The 24779-nt window shown below is 36.8% G+C and overlaps 2 protein-coding genes across 2 annotated transcripts in view; one reads left to right on the top strand and one right to left on the bottom strand.

The window, feature by feature from the left end:
• The window catches only part of LOC127858501 (high mobility group protein HMGI-C-like), a 34468-nt gene extending 22567 nt beyond the window's left edge, over positions 1 to 11901 (top strand). The window contains exons 3-5 of the mRNA XM_052395699.1: positions 3386 to 3454; positions 8271 to 8309; positions 9628 to 11901. Of these exons, the coding sequence (XP_052251659.1) occupies positions 3386 to 3454; positions 8271 to 8309; positions 9628 to 9669 (150 nt within the window). The 3' untranslated portion in view covers positions 9670 to 11901. The remainder of the gene's footprint in view (positions 1 to 3385; positions 3455 to 8270; positions 8310 to 9627) is intronic.
• The window catches only part of LOC127858495 (small integral membrane protein 29-like), a 220403-nt gene that overhangs the window by 180320 nt on the left and 15304 nt on the right, over positions 1 to 24779 (bottom strand). The gene's annotated exons all lie outside the window — the stretch shown is intronic.

The raw sequence follows: 24779 nt of genomic DNA, 5'->3' as shown, positions 1-24779 counted from the left end.
CTGCAGCAAATATAAAGGTATTAACGATAATAATCATTTCACATCTCTTGCAAAAATAATGAGAGTTTTAGAGACTCTTTCTGTGAAAATGGGCTAAATGAATATGCGGAAAATGTCGTCTAAGATTAGCCTGTGAAGTCTGCACAGGCTAATCCGGGACGACACGCTTTTATGGATTTTGTAATTTAAAGAAAGTTTCTCATTTTCGAAAATCCAGTATACATGAGCAGTATTGTCCCTAATTAGCACATTCAAATCTGGGACGATACTTTACGTACATTCATTAAGCCCAGTTTTCAAAGAATAAAAATGAAAGTTGGTCGGGACGTAATTTACATACTACATAATTGACTGGGTCGGGATTCCTAGATCTGCGAGAAAAGTTGACTCGCTTTGATGCTTCCACTGTTTAACACGAGTATAAGCAATTCTTATTGCCTGACGAATAGTTATCATGTATATAATTTTTTCATATGAACCGTTCCTTAAATGTCTATTTTAAATGGATTATTACAATTACGCAATAATTATGTTTATATATATATATATATATATATATATATATATATATATATATATATATATATATATATATATATATATATATATATGTGTGTGCAAATAGTCTATCTACCTAGTGTTTTCACCGACTTTGATTGAATTTGCGTAAGTATGCAAGTTAACAAACTTAAATTTGTTGATTGTTCATAGCAGATATTCCACATTTCCAGGCATACATGGTTATACCAAATGCTGATCATGTATTTTAATTTGCTAGGATGGAAAGTTATTTGGTATTTAACTCAGGCAGAACCACGTGTGTGGCCGTACTCGCGCACGATAAATGTTGTGAACTTCCGTAGTAGATTGCAGTTCATAGGAAAACATATGCGTGTCATGTAATTTATTTGTCAGTTTTCTCGTATAAACCACATTCATTGAAAAGGCAACTTTGATTGTGAACTCGCAGAAAAATCCGGCCGGCGCCTAAAGAATACTTAGTAGTTTTACTTATGGAAACATTGCTTTATTATTAAGCCGTGCATATAATTAAGTATTATTCTTTAGAATGGCTGAACTTATTGAAACATTATTGCCTACATACACGCAAAATATATCGCAATTTTAGCAATTCTAAAAAACAGAACTATACGCACAGGTCATTGTATTGATCATTGTGCTATGTTTTGCAACATTACTTTAAATAATTGGGTCTCTGGTAGTGATCTACACATTACTTGCTGAGATAGTGTAACTTTTTTTCCTTACATCAGACTGAAGTGTGCTTTTTGATACTTTATACAAATGCAGTGCGATAAAAAGTGTTGTTCGTGCCTTAGACCATTTCGTTTTGAAAAACGCGCTGGAGATTTTAGACGCAGATTGAAACCTTAACAAGTGTTTCTCGTGACAACGTATTGAACTGTCACCGAGCTCTGAATGGTTAAAACCAATTAAAACACTGAACAAATAATACATTACCTTTCAAATCCGTTTGCGAAGCCCTCGTTTCTGCAAACGACAACTTGACCCGGTGACCTTTTGATTATGACTTCCGGTGTTATATTATTTTCGTCAGAATATAATCTCACGCGAGATTGGATGCCATTGAACAAAATCAGATTACCATGAACCTTCGGTGAAGATTTATTCATTTACGCGGTACCTTAACCCCTATTAAACTCTGTAGCCCTTCGTTGATAAGGGGTTGCATTCGACCGAATTACGATCACAGAATGTTTTGCAATGCACTTCTGTTAAAAGTCACGCCGAATTGAAGCGAAGTGCAGGTTCTGTTACTGTTTTTGTTAGGAAACATTTTTAAGCGGCTGAGTTTTAAGTATTTGGCGTGTGCACATTACATTCGTGATGATAGAGCTCAACATATAACGTATGAGCCAAAATTTGTCACGCATAAATGGCATACCGGTGTTGCGAGCTAAATCGAGCGCTGAAAACAACAGCGAATATGAAGACCCTTCTCACCAGGGAAATGTTTATCGCATCGCCGAATTTTAAAATCGATATTTACTGGGTTTTTTTTTCCTTAAATTCATTTTTTGTAAGGGAAGTTGATCGAAGATGCAAATATCTTGTAAAATACTTAAACTTAAACTCAATCTACAAAAAAATTAAATACATAATATACCAGTTCATTTGTTGTCAGAAACTTTGCGCGAGTTGTGTCATTACGTTTTCTCGCAATTATAACGTGCTTTTTCATATACACTTTACGTTTTACATGGTTTTAGAACACTACCATGAATTGAGGACGCGTTGATGACTCGAGCATGACAACACGATGGTTAATTGACGACTCAGTTTTAAATATGCCAGCACGAAACACGACGATATAGTAAACATAGAAGTTATAATGCATTTAGACAGCGATGACCGATCATGAAATGTTACGATGCAAGTATATACAAAACGTGAAGTTAATAGCTAATGTTAACGCGACAATGCTTTGAGTAATTCAAGAAACGCGACGTTTAAAAAAAAACTAGGTAGTAATGATGATATGGTAAAAATACGAGAGGATAAATTGTGAAAGCGATGATACGATTTTTAAAATACAACGATAACTCTAGGGTTTTGCGATGAGGCGCAATGAAGTGATCGTGAAACAGTAACACGAACGCGATGAAATGCTCAAATAAAATGAGACGACTCATTGAGGAAGTGAAATTGATCGTGCCAATGACCTTGAAAACGCGAAGCAATCTGATCAAGTGGCTATCGTTAAAAATTTTCGTTATTAGGCACATTCTTGTTTTGAAACAAGAATGTGCCTAATAACATGACGATGGTGCGAATGATATTTAAAACGCGAAAAAAATATAATGAAATGAGGTTCGTAGATATTGTCTTGAAAACTGATGAAGTGGTGATAATGCAAAAATTCTTGAAATCGCGGAGGTTAACTGAGGAAGATGCGAATTTGCAAGCGTCCTAGAAAACACGAAGGTGATTTGATTAAGTGGGTGTGGTGCAAATGATAATGAAAACGCGATGGCAAAACGATGTACATGTAGTGACAACGGTGCGATTGATCTTTTAATCGGGTCCATATCATCTCATCTTTTTTGAATGATCGAGTAAACCGACAATAACCTTTGTTTTTCTAATAATCAGGCCACCACCAACTTTGTCTCCTCCATATTTTGTGAACTGTGGGAGCGTTCTTTAGATCTCACCCAAAACACCAAGTACTGGTTCTAGTCCCAGGAAAAGGACCCGAGAGTGTTTCAATGAGCCTTCGGCTTTCGATGCAATCGAGCTGTAATGAATATGTTTAGACTAAAATAACTTTAATTCACATTCCATATAAAAGAGCGTGAACAGTTTAATCATGTAATATTATCACAATATTGTTTTCTTTCAGCCCATGGAACCCAAACAAAAACGACCCCGAGGGCGACCTTTAGGAAGCAAGAAAAAACCTGCAGAACCTGTAAGAGCTTGATTGTTTGTGTTGTTGTTACGGTCAATGCCTGTCGACCTCGGTTAGGTGTTACTGTTGCTGTCAATGCCTTTCGATCTCGGTAAGGTATTGCTGTTGCTGTCAAGGCCTATCAATTTCCGTGAGGTGTTACTATTGTTGGCAATGCCTGTCGATCTCGGTTAGGTGTTACTGTTTCTGTCAATTCCTGTTGATCTCGGTTAGGTGTTACTGTTGCTGTCAATGCCTGTCGATCCCGGCTATATTGCGGTAGTTAAATCTCAAGTGGCAATATTGAAACGAAAACAAAGTTTCTATGTTACCTTTTTACAAGGTTCTCAACAGGTAACCTCAAGGTTTCAAACCCCTGAACCTGAAAACTTAAAAAAAAACAAACAAATATCTATAAATACTCTATTCACATATTCAAAAGATTCCTGAAAATCAAATAAAGCCAAGTTAAATTATGTAAAAGCAAAACAAAAAACGAAATCCGATTTTGCATTTCAGTGACGTAAATATTAATAGCACTGCAAGCCGCGTATGTATTAATATCCTTTTTCGCACGACGGATCTCAATAAGTACAAGCAAAGTGACCATTTTAATCATTGTCTTTAATAGTGGGATGCGTTACGACGATGTCCATTGTACACGTCTGAATAAAATAAGTCTTGTCTTTAAGGTCTTACTTTGATCTGAAATCCAGAATCGTGATTCACGCCTATAATACCTGAGTCTGTACATGTATGCGGTAAGGATTTCGAATATAGTGCCATCGAATTCGGTTTTGTAGTTTCTAAGATCTCGCACGGAAACGGACGGAATGACCTCATGCGGGGGAGGGGGCGAATGGATGGACATGTATGAAGTTTTGATTGACTTAAATTGTCAGAGAAACTCAATAAACACCTGGATATGCTACTTGCTACTGGATTTGGAATTTGGGTGGACAGACATAAAGGAAATTCAAACATTGCACTCATCTTTTCAACTCGTTAATAGTCGATGCTGTTTTACTCGATGACCATCGCTTGACATAGAGCATAAAGCAAGTTCCCGATTCTTAGTTATAACGAGGCGGTATTATATTTCTGATTAAGCTACGTTACTTAATCATGGCATACATACTTTTAACATTTGTTTACACCCACATTTACTTCTCTTCTTAAGATGTGAAACTGAAACCGAGATGCAATTAAAATGTAATGCTGAACATAGACCATCCCATGATATCTATTTTCCTTATTATATACATAGTTAGTATACCGTGTGACTTTAAACCGCACGTAAAATTCGATAAACGCAATGATTCAGGCCTAAACTATTTCATTACCTTTTTAATCGCTATCGCCTACATGTTTGCCTTAATATTGAATGACACTGGTTTTTATAATAAAAATAAGCATTAATGAATACAAATTGTACGTTCTGACAGCGTTGCGAATAGATTCCCGCATAATCTTATTCATTTATTTGTTAACATAAAGTGGTATGAATACGATTCTCTATGACAACAAAGCTCAAAAAGGCACACTGTGCAATGATTGGAATGCAGTTGAACGGGCGTTCGTGGTTGCGTGGTAATCAAATACCAGAGACCCGGCAAAACCTCAATATATCAATGAATATTATTAGAAATGTCTAAACTGACCTTACAAACTGTTGAACTCACGTAAACCGATTTTAGGTTAGAATAATTAATTGCGCTTCCTTGATTGCAGACAAACCTCTTCCATAAATTCAATTTATTGTGTTTGTTTGTCTGTCCGACCGTTGGAAGAATAGCCGTGATAGTATCGCTTTCAAGGGGCATATCAATATATATGTTCATTTTAATGAGTATATCGCTTGTATTTCCGCAAAAAAATAGACGCTATTAAACGATATGCCCTGTTTTCAAATAGTTATTATCTAATTACGATGATTTATTGATAAAATCGTAAAATAATATACACAATTCTTGTACAAAATATTAATGTGTATACCGTCTTTAGTAAGACTCCAACTAATGCTTTCATATGTAGCCTACACAGGTAACGAGTATAGTCTCGATATAAATAGTGAGCATGCGTGTAAAAGCGCCCGATGTACACTTCATTCATAACGATTTTTCTACTTCTTGTATTTCCGCAATTACAAATATTGTCCACCGGATAATTTTATATAATTATAAATATTTGATATTAAAATGATGTTATTAAAAAAATAAGACTTATTTTTGGCAACCATAAAATAATACATTCACGGTCGACGGTAAAAATGGATTTTTTTCAACAGACAAAACTATAGGCAAAATAGTATTAATTGTTTAGGTTAATGCATCAAAGACATTTATTTAACCTATCTTTTAAAAAGTGTGCATAAATTGGCAAAATAAGCTTATCCGAATTTATGGCAATCCGAAATTCATATAGTCTTTCGTATTAAATGAGTCATGGTCCCATGATCAGACGACAAACATAAAAACCGACATAAAATATAGAATGCGATAAATCACTGTATTAAGCCGAAATGTCGCTCAGCCTTTTTATACTCATAAAATGTCATAAAGAATTTTCCGTCAACCATTTAGGCCACACAAGAGTTGTTGTTTCGTTCAGTGCGTTTCCTCGCATTTTAAGGGGGCGTATTGACGGCTTATATCACAGGTGGGTAGCGTGTGGCTATGATATTAATTAGTGAAAACATCATTTTGAATGATAAATAATCATATTATAACTAAAAATTAACTTTTCTGAAAAAAAATATTTCACTATCAAATATATATATATATAACAAGGTATGCAACTCAAAATCACCCCAAAACGGGGTGCATCGCTTTGAACAGCCATATCTTCATCAATTGTGCAGCGATTTTCACGATCTCGGTCTTATTCAACGCAGAAATGAATTTTCTTTCTGGAAATGTATATGTCTTGCAATATTTTTACAAATGCTGGGTCAACTTTTAAGAAATAACACGATACACAACACGCATGACCCAGTTGACATTCAAAATGATGTTTTCACTAATTGATATCATAGCCACACGCTAACCACCTGTGGCTTATATGTGAGCTTTCTTTAATTAAAAAAAAACGTCTTTCAAGTGATTGCCTTACATTGATTTATTTAAGTAACACTTATTGGTAAACGTGACATTTACGCAGCCGCGGAAAGGTTAATAATATCAATTCGAACGAAGGGTACGTGAGATTCCGCCCATAAACACTTAACCCATTTATGCCTAGTGGACTCTCCCATCCTTCTAAATTGGATCAATTTATTTCCAAAATTAGGGATGTCTGGTATATTTATTTCTATATTTAGAATATTTATTACAGAAATTCCTTTAAGCAAACAGCATAGACCCTGGTGAGACGCCGCATCATGCGGCGTCTCATCAGGGTCTACTCTGTTTTCCAAGGCCTTTTTCTAGACGCTAGGCATAAATGGGTTAAAATCAACGAATATTATTAACAATATTTCGAAAAATAAAGTTATCACATACGAAAACAATGTTGCTTATGGCAAAAGCCAAAATTTCAACGCTAGATGTGGTGTTGTAACATAGATTTAACAAGATAAAAAATGCTCTTTTTGTGGGGCAATATCTTCAACACATGTTCATGTACCATGTTGGTGTTCGTATGTCGTATGAATAGATATTATTGCAGGCAATTAAAATGGAATATATTGTGCAACACAAAATAAATAAAAACCAGCATTTTCTATCTCGTTAAATATATGTTACCATACCTCATCTAGCGTTGAAATTGAAAGGAACACTGATTTTAATGTGAAATATTTAGAAAATATTTGCGAAATATTCGTTGATTTTGAGTATTTATGTTACTTTAACTGAATAAACGAATTGTATGCGTTTTATGAATTCATGTTGTTTTTATTGTCATTTTGCATTCTGTGAAAAAGCACATTCTAATTGTGCGTTTTGTTGTGTGCATATAGGATTCGCGCATATATTTCCTTCTTAATATATACCTTTCAAATATTGCTTTCTTTGACAATTTTGTGTTGTTTTCTTGATATGTAGTGTGAGTCTTGTTCTGTGATAACGGGGCTTAATGCATGTGCGTTAAGTGTGATCACGGATAAGCATTTTACGAACATGCGTTATGCCCGGTTTTCCCAGAGCGATGCTCGTATGGGCCTTGCTCTGTGAAAAAGGGGTTGAATGCATATGCGTAAAGTGTCGTCCCAGATTAGCCTGGGCAGTCCGCACAGGCTTATCAGGGACGACACTTTCCGCCTAAACTAGATTTTTGATTAGAAGAGACTTTCTTTAAACAGAAAATATCATAAAAGCGGAAAGTGTCGTCCCTGATTAACCTGTGCGGACTGCACAGGCTAATCTGGGATGACACGTTACGCACATGCATTAAATCCTCTTTTCACAGAGCACGGCCCATATTATCTACATGCACGGAAAATGGCTTATGTACTCCTGCCCCAACTACAAATAAAAACTTTTACTTTTGTAAGACGATTGTTTTTTGCTTTGACTTATTTCTAGCTGTACAAATGGCCACCGTCTCATCTTAAATCGCTCTTTTTTTAAGTTGTGTTGTCGATTCACCCTTTCATATCATAACAAGTACTTCGCAAGAGTAAATTGCGAGTACTACAGGTAAGTGATTTTGACATGTTACTAAAAGACGTAATGTCACCTCTGGAAATGCCTCTACTTTTTCATGCAATGTTCCATAAAAGCCTCTAATAAGTGGGGCGAAGAAAAACGTCATTAGGGCCTATATTAAAATGTTTTCGTATACGGGTTTTTATATAAAAAATGACCTCGTAATGATCGTTATGTTTTATCTGTTGCAGCCGGCGCCAAAGAAACCCCGTACTAAACCAAGGAAAGCGGTAAGCTTGGCAACAGTGGGTTTGGTAAAATAAACTGGCAGTAATTAATAAATAACATTAGCTTCTTGAAAAATGACTTTTTCTTGAACACGATAACTCATGGATGTCTGATATTTGAAAAAAAAGATGCACATTGGCTATTTCCTGTGTGTTTGTGTTAAACTAGTGGATCGGTCAAAGCACGAAATCAACGAAAATTAATTTAACGCGAACAATCAGGATTGTACAGTATTTAAGAATTCAATTCAATAACATTCATTGAGTTTAAAGTTAGCTTTAGCGTCCGATGTACGCGTTTAACATTAACCATATCGGAACATTGGTTTACATGCTGTTGTACGAATTTAATATGAGCAGGTGTCTGGAATAAACGATCTGAATGCATATGCGTGAAGTGTCGTCCCAGATAAGAATAAACGATCTGAATGCATGTGCGTAAAGTATCGTCCCAGATAAGAATAAACGATCTGAATGCATGTGCGTAAAGTATCGTCCCAGATTAGAATAAACGATCTGAATGCATGTGCGTAAAGTATCGTCCCAGATTAGAATAAACGATCTGAATGCATGTGCGTAAAGTATCGTCCCAGATAAGAATAAACGATCTGAATGCATGTGCGTAAAGTATCGTCCCAGATAAGAATAAACGATCTGAATGCATGTGCGTAAAGTATCGTCCCAGATAAGAATAAACGATCTGAATGCATGTGCGTAAAGTATCGTCCCAGATTAGAATAAACGATCTGAATGCATGTGCGTAAAGTATCGTCCCTGATTAGAATAAACGATCTGAATGCATGTGCGTAAAGTATCGTCCCAGATTAGAATAAACGATCTGAATGCATGTGCGTAAAGTATCGTCCCAGATAAGAATAAACGATCTGAATGCATGTGCGTAAAGTATCGTCCCAGATAAGAATAAACGATCTGAATGCATGTGCGTAAAGTATCGTCCCAGATTAGAATAAACGATCTGAATGCATGTGCGTAAAGTATCGTCCCAGATTAGAATAAACGATCTGAATGCATGTGCGTAAAGTATCGTCCCTGATTAGAATAAACGATCTGAATGCATGTGCGTAAAGTATCGTCCCAGATTAGCCTGATCATTCCGCAAAGACTAATCAGGGTAACCACTTTCCGCTTTGAATAAATTTTCGTGTTGAAGTGACTTCTTTTGAACAAAAAATCGATATAAGAAGCCCAAATTCGACAATTATGCGTGGAACTGCTCCATTTTCATAACGTTTTATAGAAATATTACCGGTTTTGCGATAAATCATCGACATATAATACACTGTTTAGATTATACTTTCAGGCCGGTGATGTTGTGCCTTCGAAAAGTGACACTTCAAAGTAGGTGAGCGTCGCGCAACCAATCACAGTATCCGGTATTTGTCTAGAAACACTTAGACAGACGTTTGACAACTTGTAATGGATCTACACATGTTCGTTGTGACGGCGTTTTCGATTATTGTTGTTTTACTGTTGTATATACCCGGTTTATTTCACATGTTTAGTTTAGTTATTATCTATATTAAAATTTAATGCAAACAAGTTAATGCAGATAATAAAGTCGTCTCTCTTTCCGGGGATTGAGTAAGACGTTATGACGCCGAGAGCGAAAACACTTTTCTGTATATATTTGTTTAGAAATTATTTGTTCTGGCCAATACATAGTTCATATACACGCAATGTTTATGAATTGTATGTTTAGTTATATACCAACGTGTTCATTAATAAACTATGTGTTCAATTTGATACAAATGTGTTCAGTTTAAAGATGTGTATAATTTTATTTGGGTGTTCTCATTTATAAAGAAGCGATCTGATGTTCTGAAGCACATAATCGTATCCAGTTTCATAAATATAAGTAAATTTCCCAGAAGAAACAACGGGTAAATTGTTGTGAACATGTTCGTCGATCCATTTCTTTTTATGCGAAATACAAAGAAAGCTTTTTCCTGAGATCATGCACTTCGAGATGAAAAGAAGACCCATATTGATGTTAAGGTCAACAGCTAAAAGGTCACATGGACCTTTAATATAAACAAATATGACCTGTTCGTGTCCACATTATATCTAAAGAACGCTTTGACTTATGATGCGGCAAATTGGAAAGTTCTTTGCTTTGGGTTAAACGATGATGTCTATCTATTTTAAGGTGAATATGTAAATAATCAAGTTTGAATGCGCTTGCAGCTTAAACCCGTTTTCACACATATCTTGAAAATGTTTCGACCTATTGTTATAACCGTTATAATAATTCTTAGTCCTCAAGGAAGGTGGGCTCGTATCTTTTGATACGCAGAGCAACAGGTTTAGGAGCATGCAACATTAAAATATCTGTTAACTCGTATTGCCGTGGGGCAACATGTTTTTAATGTCTTGAATTAATGTGCTCATATATAAACAATGATACACATATATCTAACTGTGTTTTGATAAGTTGTGAAATCCGGGCTTAATGGATGTGCGTAAATTATCGCCCCAGATTAGTCTGTTAAGTACGCACAGGCTTTCAGGGAAGACACTTTCTATTTCTCTTAAAGGAAGTATGTTTTAAACAAAAACTCCATTCTATGTGGAAAGTGTCGTCCCTGATAAGCATGTACGGACTAAACAGGCTGAAACGGGACTATGCTTTACGTACATCAATAAGCACGGTTTCCCCAACTCAAAGGTTTAACCGCATTTGAATGTCATTATGTAGAAGATCCCATATTTAAAATAATAAGTGTGTGTGGTTAGCCTCAACAATGTTACTGATTTTCTGTCAATTTGTGTTAAGGTCAATTAATGTAAAATAATTCAGACCGCATGCTATTTAATTTAAATATTCCGAAAGCGTTCGAACTTTGCAAACTTGTATTAACATGTCGTGTTTGTTTTGTGTACATTTTTTTTTACAAATTCATGCGTTATAAGTTATGTTTTCTATGTTTCCGAATCATTATCAGAATGAGTCTAGGCCTGTATGTGATTTCATATTATCGTAACGTTTTGCAAAAGCAAAAATGGTAGAAGTGGTAATATTTAACATTTGTGTGTATGAAATCAATGCAAATTATGTAAAGTATATCGTTTGCGATGTATGTGTTTCTTTTTCAGATCTTTTACGAGTAAAAAATTTGACAGAAAAGTGCAAGCTTGTTGAACATTAATGCTTTTAAACAAAATAACGATATGTACTTGCTATGGCATTTGAACATACCCTTTGGATGTTTCATTTTTGATACATACATTTTCATCATCGATAAGTACAAATATTTCGTACATCTCTCCATGTAATTGTTTCGTCGGCCATGCAAATTGTACAAACGCAATCATGCGATGCAAATATGTTCGCTGGTCACTATAAAATGTACGAAATTGTGCTGGGATTCTTAGCTAAACCATTGTTTTTTTGTCAATATTCATCGGGTTTACGTAATGGGTATGCATAATATTCTTTTGAAATGTGTGCATTTGTTGTATTAAAATAAATGTACAAGATACAACATACATGTTTAATCCAGAACAAATTTCTTGTTTCTTTATATTTACTTGTTTTGTTATCGATATAAATATTGTAAATAAATTTGAAATATAAGTATGTTATTTATTGTTATAACACAATTTTGCTTTGTATTTCAGCAATGAGGTTAAGTCGAGAAACGGAGGTAGTTCAACGACACGTATTCGCTCTTCTAACGAAACACTTGTATAAATATATTTTCTAAAAAAATGCATTAATACCATTCATTCATGAAGCACCCACAGTTCTATTCTGTTCTATGGTTTTCTTTCACATATTATTTAAAAATAGATTCCACCCGCTTAGGGCTCGTTTGACGAAATATTGACCAGCGAGACAGCACCAAATCCTATATATGTACTGAAGCGGAAGTCCGTACACTGTTTGGGGCGGCCTAGCTGGTCACTGTTTTGGGCGGCCTAGCTGGTCACTGTTTTGGGCGGCCTAGCTGGTCACTGTTTGGGGCGGTCTAGCTTGTCAGTGTTATGCCACTAGGCTCGGAGTTGGGTTTTCTTTTTCACTTTTGTGCCGAGCATGTTCATACTGTGTATTTACCAGTGTATAATCAACAATTTTTACAACAGTCTCACAAATTGACAAAATGTATAAGCTTTCAAAACATATTTAGATTGCGTTATATGTCATATAAAATGTTAGATTTTTAACATTTTTAATGATAAATTAAAACTTATAGGCCCAGTCTCACTATGATGCCGGTGGAGTCCCGGTGCGTGATCCGGGATCTATCGGGATGAACCGGGGCTCTACCGGGGACGACCGGGATTAACCGGGGAAAAACGGGGCTCCATCGGGAAAGTATTAAAATGTTTAATACCTCCGGGAGTGACCGGAAAGGACCGGCAACGACCGGCGCGGCGACGGGAACAACCGGGACGGCACCGTAGCTCCACCGGGGCCCATACAGACCCCGGCAAAGCTACGCAACGCGCTGGTGGAGCCCCGGTGAATGCCGGCAGAGTCCCGTCATAGCTACGGTACATCGGTAAACCGGCGCTCTGCCGGGACGCCACCGGCATTCACCGGGGTTCCGCCTGGGCATTACCGGCGGCGACCGGGGTTAAACCGGGGCGTTGCCGTAGCTCTGCCGGGGTCTGATGCCGGTATAGCCCCGGTGAGTGCCGGCGGAGTTACGGTATACCGGGGTTTTGCCGGCTTTCACCGGGGCTCCACCTGGGCATTTCCGGCGACAACCGGGGCTAGGCCGGGGCTTCACCGGGATAAACCGTAGCTAGTCCGGGGTTGACCGGGACTGCCGGGTTGTTGGCCGGCTTCAACCGGGGCGGCACCGGGAAATAGTGTGATCGCGATAAAAAAATCCACGAATCATCCCGGTTCTCGCCGGTCGACCGGCGTAGCAAACCGGGATGGACCGGGGCTCTACCGGCAATAGTGAGACTTGGGCTTATACGTATGCAGTTTGACAAAAACGAATGTCAACATCTACCTGCAAATAAAAATCAAGCGCAACCGCAGATTGATACTTAGCTGTGTGGTACTTGGGCGGTGACGTCATTCGTCAAGATCTTGCATGGGCGTTCGATATTTAACACGCGCGGTCCATATTAACAAATAGTGATCCGTCCATATACTCTTTATTGCCTCTTACATATTTTACGGAACTAAACTGATCATAAAAATAAAGAATGACATACATCTATTTAGGAAATGTAGTAAAAACATAATTGATCATTTATTTGATAACTAATCGAGGGTATACAATTAGCTGATTCTATATGACGACACGTACATGTATTTGAACACCAGCTCGTACCGCACGCGCATGGATTACACACCACACATAACTGACGGTTGAGCTCGTACCGCACGCGCATGGATTACACACCACACATAACGGACGGTTGAGCTCGTACCGCACGCGCATGGATAACTTACCACACATAACGGACGTTTGCATTTCCAACAGATTAACCGAATCTTAAAGCCAACTCAAAATCACGGACTCTAGATGACACGGTCTCTAGATGCACGGACTCTAGATGGCATACGCTCCATTATACGCTCCGTGTTAAAATCAACGAGTATTTCGTAAAATGAAATTAACCCATAAAAAATAAGTGTTTCTCATATCAATGACCGAATTTTGACGCTAGACGTGGTCTGGTAACATAAATTTAACGAGATACATAATGCTCGTTTTTATTTTGTGTGTGAAAATATATTCCATGTGAATTTCCCTCGACGATATCCGAACATTTAAGAGCGAACGCGGGATTGGCTTCGTGCAGCTCGTGATAACAACGTCGTGCTTCCGACGCTGTCCGAAGCCAATCTCACGTTTTCTTAAACATTTTACGAAAATAAAATAATGTTTGTATTCGTAATCAAGACATTATTATAAATATACCATCTTTAAACTCTGAATTTATAATTTTTACATAAGATTCATTGAGTTATGCTCAGAGAAAAATAAAAATACAATGTCCGTAAATAACCACAAGGCATGTTGGAAATACATTTAATAATGCTTATAAGCACAAGACAGTTTTAATAAAGTAACCACGAAACATTCTTGTACATACACGTTAGCATATATTAAAATTTACGACAATTATTTCACACACACCGATGCCCCCACAATAAATATTGGACACAGTAAAGTGTCCAAATGCAAGATTAGTTATACAATAATTATTTAAGAATTTGCTGATGGACATACACAAAAACATTCATTGATTATTATTGTAATGTTTTCACACGATCAAGCAAAATACATAAAGACTACGGTATACACATTATTTTGATAATCGTTATGATAATGAATAAACCAATGGCCAATACACGTGATCAAATAGGTGTGGGTCACATAGCTTTCTGGGAGTAATGTTCCCAAAATGTATACACCGGTAACACAGGGACATTTAAGAACAAGAGGGCCATGGGCCCTAAGGCGCTCACCTGAGACCCGAAGTAACTAAACTATTCCGTGAAGGTGGAGTCAAAATAATAAAAGTACTTCATGAAACATGAAATATCATATTGTTCACAAGAAGAAATTCGCTCGCCCCTTGAAACCATGCTCTTCAGAGCACCGGAGCCATTTTCAAAGTAAATCAATATATGATAGGAACATATGTTCTCAACATGTTTCACTAAGATTGAACTAAAATGTGACTTATAGAGTTCAAAATGTTTCACTATAGCCATAAAAAGAAATATTCCACCCACCTCAGGGCCTTGCTTTTAAACAAACTGGAACTATTTTCAGACTCGACCCTCAATGATATTTCCAATTTAAACAACAATCAACCCTATTTAAAACACACATCTTAAATAATTACACCAAAACTACCGACCTCATCCATAAACTGTGTGCCAAAACAATTTATGTTCCACTCTTATCAGTCTGAAGGTCTTTGATGTGAGTTTCCAGCTGGGGCCTATTTCTAGGGAAGAAGGGCATTTAAGCTGCAAGCCTGTTACATCACATCAATGAGTACTACTGTACCAGAACCATTCGTGCACAGTCAATAGAGAAATTATTAGTTGCTGATAAGCAGGTGGATGAATGGGATCAATGGAGAAATAAGAGTGCATTCCTGACAAGCCATGCATTCATGATTGGAGGTCAAACACAATTCAAGTTATATACAGTTGTTTCTCCTCTAAGTAATTTTCTGTGAAATCAGTATTACTACTTAACATTTTGAGAATGTTTAATAAAGGGTTTTCAGACGGCATAATTATGTTTGTTGCACTTCTTCCCCCATCCAATCATCATCATAATAATCCTCCTCAAAAAGGAACAAAAAAATAAAAATAAAAATTGGGGGGGGGGGGCAATTTAACCGTATATCTTATCGGCAGAATTAATATTCAGATAACTGCATGGAGATCATGAATATCATAATATGCATAAATTTCATTCAACGTGTACATTGGTAATTTCTTAGTAGTGTAAACAAGGTTACACTATAAAGCTATTTAAAGCCATGTTTTTCAACAGACCGCAACCATAAAGGAACTCGGCCTAGATATCATAACACGACATCCATAAAACCAATGGTTTGACCAATGTTTGGACAAAAATGTGACTTCTAGAGTGTTCACAAGCTTTTTTTACTATAAAAATATAAGAAAAAAGGCCCCCCCCCCCCTGGCAGCCATGTTTTTTACCGATCCGAACCATTTTCGAACTCAACCGTCGTATCCAGGAAACAAATGTTCTGACCAAATTTCATGAAAAAAATGTGTCTTCTAGACTGTTCACATGTTTTCACTAAATACATATAGAGAAAATTGCCCCACCCCCTGGCGGCTATGTTTTTCCACCGATCATGACCATTTTCAAACTTGTTCGAGATATCTATAAAATCGATGTTAAGACAAAATTTCAAGATGATTAGGCTAAAATGTGACTTCTGGAGTGTTAACAAGTTTTTTTTAACTAGATAACAAGGGCTGTTTGTAAAACATTCATGCCCCCCATATGGGCTGTCAGTTGTAGTGGCAGCCATTGTGTGAATACGTTTTATGTCACTGTGACCTTGACCTTTGACCTAGTGACCTGAAAATCAATAGGGGTCATCTGCAAGTCATGATAAATGTACCTATGAAGTTTCATGATCCTAGGCCTTAGTATTCTTGAGTTATCACCCGGAAACCATTTTACTGTTTCGAGTCACTGTGACCTTGACTTTTGACCAAGTGACCTGAAAATCAATAGGGGTCATCTGCGAGTCATGATCAATGTACCTATGAAGTTTCATGATCCTAGTCAGGGTTTTTTTTTGGCCCAATTTTATAGCCGAAATAAGGCTATATTCCCAATTGCAAAAAGTATACTTTTTTCTTAACCAAATTTTCAATTTTCTAAGTATAGAAAGGGCACATAATTCTGTCAAAATGCACGCCAGAGTTATCTTACTTTGCCTGCCCAGTCCCCTCATGAGAGTAAGTAAGTGTACCAAGTTTGAATGCAATAACTTTGATACTTTAAGAGAAAAGTGGACCTAAACACAAAACTTAACCAGACGTCGACGCCAAGGTGATGACAATAGCTCACAACTTTTTTCAAATGACCTTGACCTTTGACCTAGTGACCTGAAAATCAATAGGGGTCATCTGCAAGTCATGATCAATGTACCTATGAAGTTTCTTGATCCTATGCAAAAGCTTTTTTGAGTTATCATCCAGAAACCATTTTACTTTTTCGGGTCACCGTGACCTTGACCTTTGACCTAGTGACCTGAAAACCAATAGGGGTCATCTGCGAGTCATGATCAATATACCTATGAAGTTTCATGATCCTAGGCATAAGCGTTCTTGAGTTATCATCTGGAAACCATTTTACTATTTCGGGTCATCGTGACCTTGACCTTCGACCTAGTGACCTGAAAATCAATAGGGGTCATCTGCAAGTCATGATAAATGTACCTATGAAGTTTCATGATCCTAGGCATAAGCGTTCTTGAGTTATCATCCGGAAACTATTTTACTATTTCGGGTCACCATGACCTTGACCTTTAACCTAGTGACCTGAAAATCAATAGGGGTCATCTGCGAGTCATGATCAATGTACCTATGAAGTTTCATGATCCTATGCATAAGCGTTCTTGAGTTATCATACAGGCACCATTTTAATATTTCAGGTCACCGTGACCTTGACCTTTGACCTAGTAACCTCAAAATCAATAGGGGTCATCTGCAAGTCATGATCAATGTACCTTTGAAGTTTCATGATCCTAGGCCTAAGAGTTATTGAGTTATCATCTGAAAACCATCTGGTGGATGGACATAGGGACATACATACGGACGGACCGACATGAGCAAAACAATATACCCCCTCTTCTTTGAAGGGGGGCATAAATATAAGGAAAATGACCCCCCCCCCTGGGGGCCGGGCCATGTTTCTTTACTGACCGAACTATTTTTTAACTCAACCATCGTATCCAGGAAACAAATGTTCTGACCAAATTTCATGAAGATTAGACCAAAAATATGACTTCTAGAGTGTTCACAAGTTTTTACTATATACATAAAGAGAAAACTGTCCCGCCCCCTGGCGGTCATGTTTTCTCACCAATCTTGACCATTTCGAACTTGTCCGAGATATCAATGAAACTAATGTTTTGACCAAGTTTCATGATGATTGGGCAAAATTTGTGACCTCTAGAGTGTTAACACAGTTTCTCTACAGCCATATAAGAAAAAGTGCCCCGCCACCTGGCAGCCATGTTTTTCAACGGACCAGAACAATTTTTTAACTCAACATATCATTAAGACAAACATTTTGACAAAGTTAAATGAAGATTGGGCATCAAATGTGACTTCAACAGTGTTCACAAGTATTTTTTTTTTGAGCTAGTTTTTGACCCAGCATGACCCAGTTTCGAACTCAGTCGAGGTATGATTGGGACAAATGTTCTGACCAAGTTTCATGAAGATTGGACAATAAATGTCGCCTCTAGAGTGTTCACAAAGCAAAATGTTGACGACGAACGCATGACGGACGGAAGACGGACAAAAGGCGATCCCAAAAGCTTACCATGAGCACGTTGTGCTCAGGTGAGCTAAAAATACTCTACATACTACAAATATATACGTATACTGTTATAGTATGTAGATCATATTTCTTAAAGATCCCTGTGACCGGTAATGTAGATCTGACGGATTCAATTCTGTCATTAAAACATACTGCAATTAGATGCTATTCTCCAACAAATAGCATAAACCTACTCCGATATAAATATGCAGGTGTAGTGATGTCAACTCTATTCATGCTCAATCTAAAACGAAGTAAAACAACCTGCACTTAAAATATTTATCTTATGCATCATATAACAATTACATAAATAAACTTGCGTATAGAAGAGACTATTATTTATTATGCAAAAAAAACCAGACAATAAATGAGTTTGATATGAAGGTGTTCACAAAAGTGACATGTTGATTCTAAATGAATAAATTTATTAAATAGACGTTTATAAAAAAGAGATTGCACTGAATAAAACACAAAAGATGGGTCAAACAATCAATAAAGACGCATTAAAAACATGGAAAATTCACTTAACATATGAATACATAAAACAAATGTGTACATTTTCCCCATATATTTTCGTAGAAAATGAGATTTTAATGAATTAAAGTAAACAGTTGTAAAGATATGCTTATTTATAACAAAGTAAAGTATAATTGAAATGGTACATTATCTTGGAATGCACTGAAGCTTAACCCTTTGCATGCTGTGAAATTTGTCGTCTGCTAAAATATTGTCTGCTTAATTTCTAAAATTAGCATTTTCTTATATTTTTTTCAAAGAATACTATCAGAATAGCAATCAGTTTGGATCCTGATGAGACGCCACATTCTGTGGCATCTCATCTGGATCCAAACTGTTTGCAAAGGCCTTTAAAATTCGGTTCCAGGGCTCAAAGGGTTATAGCTGTGTCAACCAGGGTATATAGAAACTGTTCAACACAATCTTGAATCTGCAAAAATTAGATGGAGTATTAACTATTTTTTTCAAAACAAAATACACATAAATCCCAACTGCCTTAATAATGAATAATAATTTGGTCTTTGCAATAAATTAGTCAAACAAATGTCACTTTAGGGAAACATTTTTTATCCGCTGTTGTTCAGTTGAAAAAACTTTTTTGCGATTCGCATTGATTTCCATACACTCTCATGTTGAAGAAATGTTACTATGATAATTACAAACAAAATATCACTTCCCCTCTAAATATATCACATGCTGAGAAAAATACAAGTGTTTTTAACCTCAAATCTGTGGAAAAAAACAAACATTCAAACGATTGAATGTGCATAAATATGAGGCAGAATGCATTGCATGAAATCAACTAGAACTTAGTGAGATACTGATGACAAAGAGAAACCCAATATATATTTTACAGCCAACAAAATGCAATAATTCAGCCTAAATCCGTTGAAGAACATTCATCTACACAATAAGGTCATCATTTAGATGTCAGTTTGAGCAAAGTCTGAAAATCAATTAATAGAAATGAATAAACAAAACAGTGGTCCTATATATTCAGTAGAAGAAAGAGACTATGGACCATAATTCAGTCAAAACTTGTTGAAACTAAATTTCTTTCTTTATTGTAAATTCTTTCTTAACTATTGTCTATGCTTTAAGTTCATTCAACTGTGTTAATTCAACTGTAAAGGTTTTAACAAGATCCACCCAGTATTTAAAGAGAAAGTAAAAATACATCGTTTCCGACTATCTATTCTTATGTAGAGAAATAGACGGTGATAATTCTGCCAAAACTCGTCACAGTCTTAATTCCTTCTTTACAATCATATACTGTAAAACCATTATATTTCGTGTGGTACGAATTTTCGTGGATTTCGTTGTTCCGCTGAACCACGAATTCAAGTACCAACGATTAATTTTACATTTTTAATCCGAAATCGGTCCTTTCTGAATGTCATTGCCGACATTCTCTATTGTTTTTGGTTATCTGAGATATTTGATTGTGATATGCTAGGTAATACAATATGTTGTTTTCTTGATAAGTGTTTGAGTAATAATACTTTTTAAATCAAGCACGGAATTTTAAACTGTACATCAACGATTGTTCTCTTTTACGTGACGTCGTCCAATAAACAGTGTGTAGATTTACCACATATGTCAATTAGTGCCAATCAAAGTTAAAAGAGACATAACGGTTTTCACACCTGTAGTTTGCGGACCTTATTACTCAATTGTTACTACTAGGGGACCGATTGAGCAGAGAAATGCAAATATTGTAAAAACAACATTGATGGCAATTAGCGAGGGGGACTCACACGATGGCTGCTCGCTCTTATCGACAATTATCGGCAACACTTTCATGCTTCAGTGCACATTAATCACAAGCCTTGTTGTCAACACACATTAGCAGATTATTCTTCGTTATAACTCTGGTTGTTTTAAGAAAAGTTTAATTATTATGACTGTCAATCTTCCCCGTAATTTGAAATCCACGAAATTACGTGTCAACGAATTAGTTGTTTTTTATTAAACCACGAAATTTCATACAGACGAATTTCTATACGTTTACAGTAAGCAATACAGTCATTCAACTATGAAAGTCTGAGCAAGCTAAGCCCAGTGGTAGTAAGTCAGTTTGAGAAAATAGCTTAAAAAACAGACAAAGTGCTAGAATTGCCAAAATTAGTCACAGCAAATTCCTTTACAATAATCTAGATTTAAGTCATACAATTGTAATTGTTTCAGGGAAATCCAACCGGTAGTAAAAGAGATATTAAAAACAGACTGACAAGTGCAATGGTTACCATAATGCCATCTGCTGCCTGGGACATGAAAAAGCAAATATTTGCTTGAATAGGTGTTTGTTAGAAATTGAGAATTATATTAATATGTAAAAATATATAAATCTATAAAATATAACTTGTAAATCTTCATTGAATAAAATACAAACAATCAAATAAACAACAAAATAAACAACAATTTATAAACAAGGATACAAAATCTTGGGTATTAAATATTTAAACAAGAGGGCCTGAAAGGCCCAAAGTTGCTCACCTGCAGGGCTTCCCCTGGCTAAAAAATTTCTTTAGCCAACATTTTAGCCAATTGGATTTTTTTGTAGCCAAATTTTAGAAACTGTAGCCAAAGTTTTAGCCAAGCATTTGGGACCGCCTCGTGAAAGTCTAGGGGTGTAAGAACACAAATAACTACAATATGAAGCTTAAATATATTTATTACTATAATCATCCTTTTAAAATATTGTACATAACAGAATATAAGTTTATAACAAAAAATATTTATAGATATACATAGATCTAGATATACATACATCAATGTAATAATCATACTTTTATTCTACATAACAGAATATCAGTTTATACATACATCATAAGCACATGTTCAGTTCACATTGTTTACAAAATAAGCACATTTTCATTATATTCAAGATATTCATTCTTGAGCACATATTTCAATCTTTGCAAAACATAACAGTTGATCAAGACTAAAGATGCTTTATTTTCAAAGCCTCTCACTTCATATTGTTAGTTATATTTGGTCATTTGGATATGATATACATCAGCTTTGACAGCTTCTGTTGTTAAAACATTTTCTGTAAGTGGTCGATGTTTCTAGGCTCAAATAAATGAATGTTTTTCACGCATATTTCTTGACAGAAAGGCCCAGATAATTGCCATCATCCATTCTAGTTGCCTGGAAAATGATAAAACATAGTTTTACAAACTATCAACAACAAACCAACACATAAATGTCCGTATCTTTAAATGTCCGAATTTTTAACTTATCCGAAATATATTACAACAAGTGAATGGTATACTTTTTATTTCCGAAATTGTTGGTTTCTTAATCAAACTTTACCTTTCCCAAAATATTATAATAATGAAACTATTAAACAGAAATGCTCTCAAATTCCTGTTGAAACAAGATTTCATGTGCTTTTGTGAAGAAATACTTTTTATCCCCACGCTTTTTGAAAAAAAGGTGGGGATATTGTGGTTATCTCCGCCGTCCGTCCGTCCGTCTGTCTGTCTGTCTGTCTGTCCGTCCGTCCTGGCCACTATCTCCTCCTACACTAAAAGCACTAGAACCTTGAAACTTACACACATGGTAGCTATGAGCATATGTGCGACCCTGCACTATTTGGAATTTTGATCTGACCCCTGGGTCAAAAGTTATAGCTGTTGGGGTGGGGCCGCGTCAGAAATTATCACTCATTTTTAACCAGGTTTTCCGAAGGAAAAAACTGGTTATTAGATTGGCGAATGCGGGCGGGCTGGCTGGCTGGCTTGCTGGCTGGCGGGCTGGCGGAATAAGCTTGTCCGGGCCATAACTATGTCGTTCATTGTCAGATTTTAAAATCATTTGGCACATTTGTTCACCATCATTGGACGGTATGTCGCGCGAAATAATTACGTCGATATCTCCAAGGTCAAGGTCACACTTTGAGTTCGAAGGTCAAAAATGGCCATAAATGAGCTTGTCCGAGCCATAACTATGTCGTTCTTCGTCAGATTTTAAAATCATTTGGCACATTTGTTCACCATCATTGGACGGTGTGTGGCGCGAAATAATTACGTCGATATCTCCAAGGTCAAGGTCACACTTTGAGTTCAAAGGTCAAAAATGGCCATAAATGAGCTTGTCCTGGCCATAACTATGTCATTCATTGTGAGATTTTAAAATCATTTGGCACATTTGTTCACCATCATGGGACGGTGTGTCCCACGAAAGAATCACGTCAATATCTCCAATGTCAAGGTCGCCACGACTAAAAATAGATTTAAAAAAAAAAAAAAACTTACAAAGGGGGTTAATTTTTTTTGGTCATTTCAAAAGTTCAGTTTGAGTTTTCTCCCTTTATCAGATTTTTTTTTCACAATGAAAACCTGGTTTTGTGACAATTTTGTCCCTTGTTTTAGGTTATTTTACATTTACTTCTTTATTTCTACACCGATTCACTTCAAATTGATACTGGACCTCTCTTATGACAATACAGTCAATCTCAACCATGCATGGCCCCATTCCCAACCCTGGGGCGCCCCGCCCACATAGGCCACACCCACCAAAAATTTCCATTTACTATAATTTTTTCATTTCTACACGGATTCACTTCAAATTGATACTGAACTTTTGTTATGACATTAGGGTCAATCTCAACTATGCATGGCCCCAATCCCAACCCTGGGGCGCCCGCCCACATAGGCCACACCCACCAAAAAATTCCATTTACTATAATTTTTTCATTTCTACACGGTGTCACTTCAAATTGATACTGAACTTCTCTTATGACATTAGGGTCAATCTCAAGTATGCATGGCCCCATAACCAACCCTGGGGCCCCGCCCACATAGACCACACCCACCCAAAATTGCCTTTACTATAATTTCTTCATTTCTACACCGATTCACTTCAAATTGATATTGAACTTCTCTTATGACAATACAGTCAATCTCAACTATGCATGGCCCCATTACCAACCCTGGGGCGCGCCGCCCACATAGACCACACCCACCCAAAATTGCCTTTTACTATAATTTCTTCATTTCTACACCGATTCACTTCAAATTGATACTGAACCTCTCTTATGACAATACGGTCAATCTCAACTATGCATGGCCCCATTACCAACCCTGGGGCCCCGCCCACATAGACCACACCCGCCCAAAATTGCCTTTTACTATAATTTCTTCATTTCTACACCGATTCACTTCAAATTGATACTGAACTTCTCTTATGACAATACGGTCAATCTCAGCTATGCATGGCCCCATTACCAACCCTGGGGCACACCTAGGTCAAACATTCGGCGTGGGGATACGCGTCGGCCTCTGCCGCGCCATTTCTAGTTTGTTAAATGCTTTTGCCAGGCCCGTGGTATTGACATAATGTTCGATAACACCTTTAGATTTCACACCAGCAAGCGTTCTATACATAGATGGTGACGTCACTGCCAGTACACAATGCACCAGCAAGTTTCCTTTGTTTCGATGACCGGTTCTGACCGGTGTTGCTGCAGACTGCGTATCAAATTTTCTGGTTAATAACACGATGATGTATTGACGCACAGTCGACGGTTTAAAGAGTTTACTATCTGGGATGGTACTTGACAGGCAAAAAACGTTTCGCCGAGCATTTTCGCCAACCGAGAATTTTATTCGCCGAATTTTAAAAACGTTTCGCCAAGCATTTTCGCAAACCGAGAATTTTATTTGCCGAATTTGCGAAATTTTCGCCAACGGCGAATTTGGCGAACGACAGCGGAAGCCCTGACCTGAGATAACAAGATATTATTGGAACAAATCTTCTGACTAAGTTTCATGAAGATCGGAAAATAAATGTGGCCTCTAGAGTGTTAACAATTAAGGTTTTACTATAGCCATATAAGGAAAACTGAACCGCCCCCTGGCAGCCATGTTTTTCAACCAACCGGCATCTTTTTTGGACTCATCCAAGA

This window comes from Dreissena polymorpha, chromosome 1 (assembly GCF_020536995.1).
Source record: "Dreissena polymorpha isolate Duluth1 chromosome 1, UMN_Dpol_1.0, whole genome shotgun sequence".
NCBI classification, from domain to species: Eukaryota; Metazoa; Mollusca; class Bivalvia; order Myida; family Dreissenidae; genus Dreissena; species Dreissena polymorpha.
The sequence above is the reverse complement of the archived record's forward strand: the minus strand, read 5'-3'. Positions and strand labels throughout refer to the sequence as shown.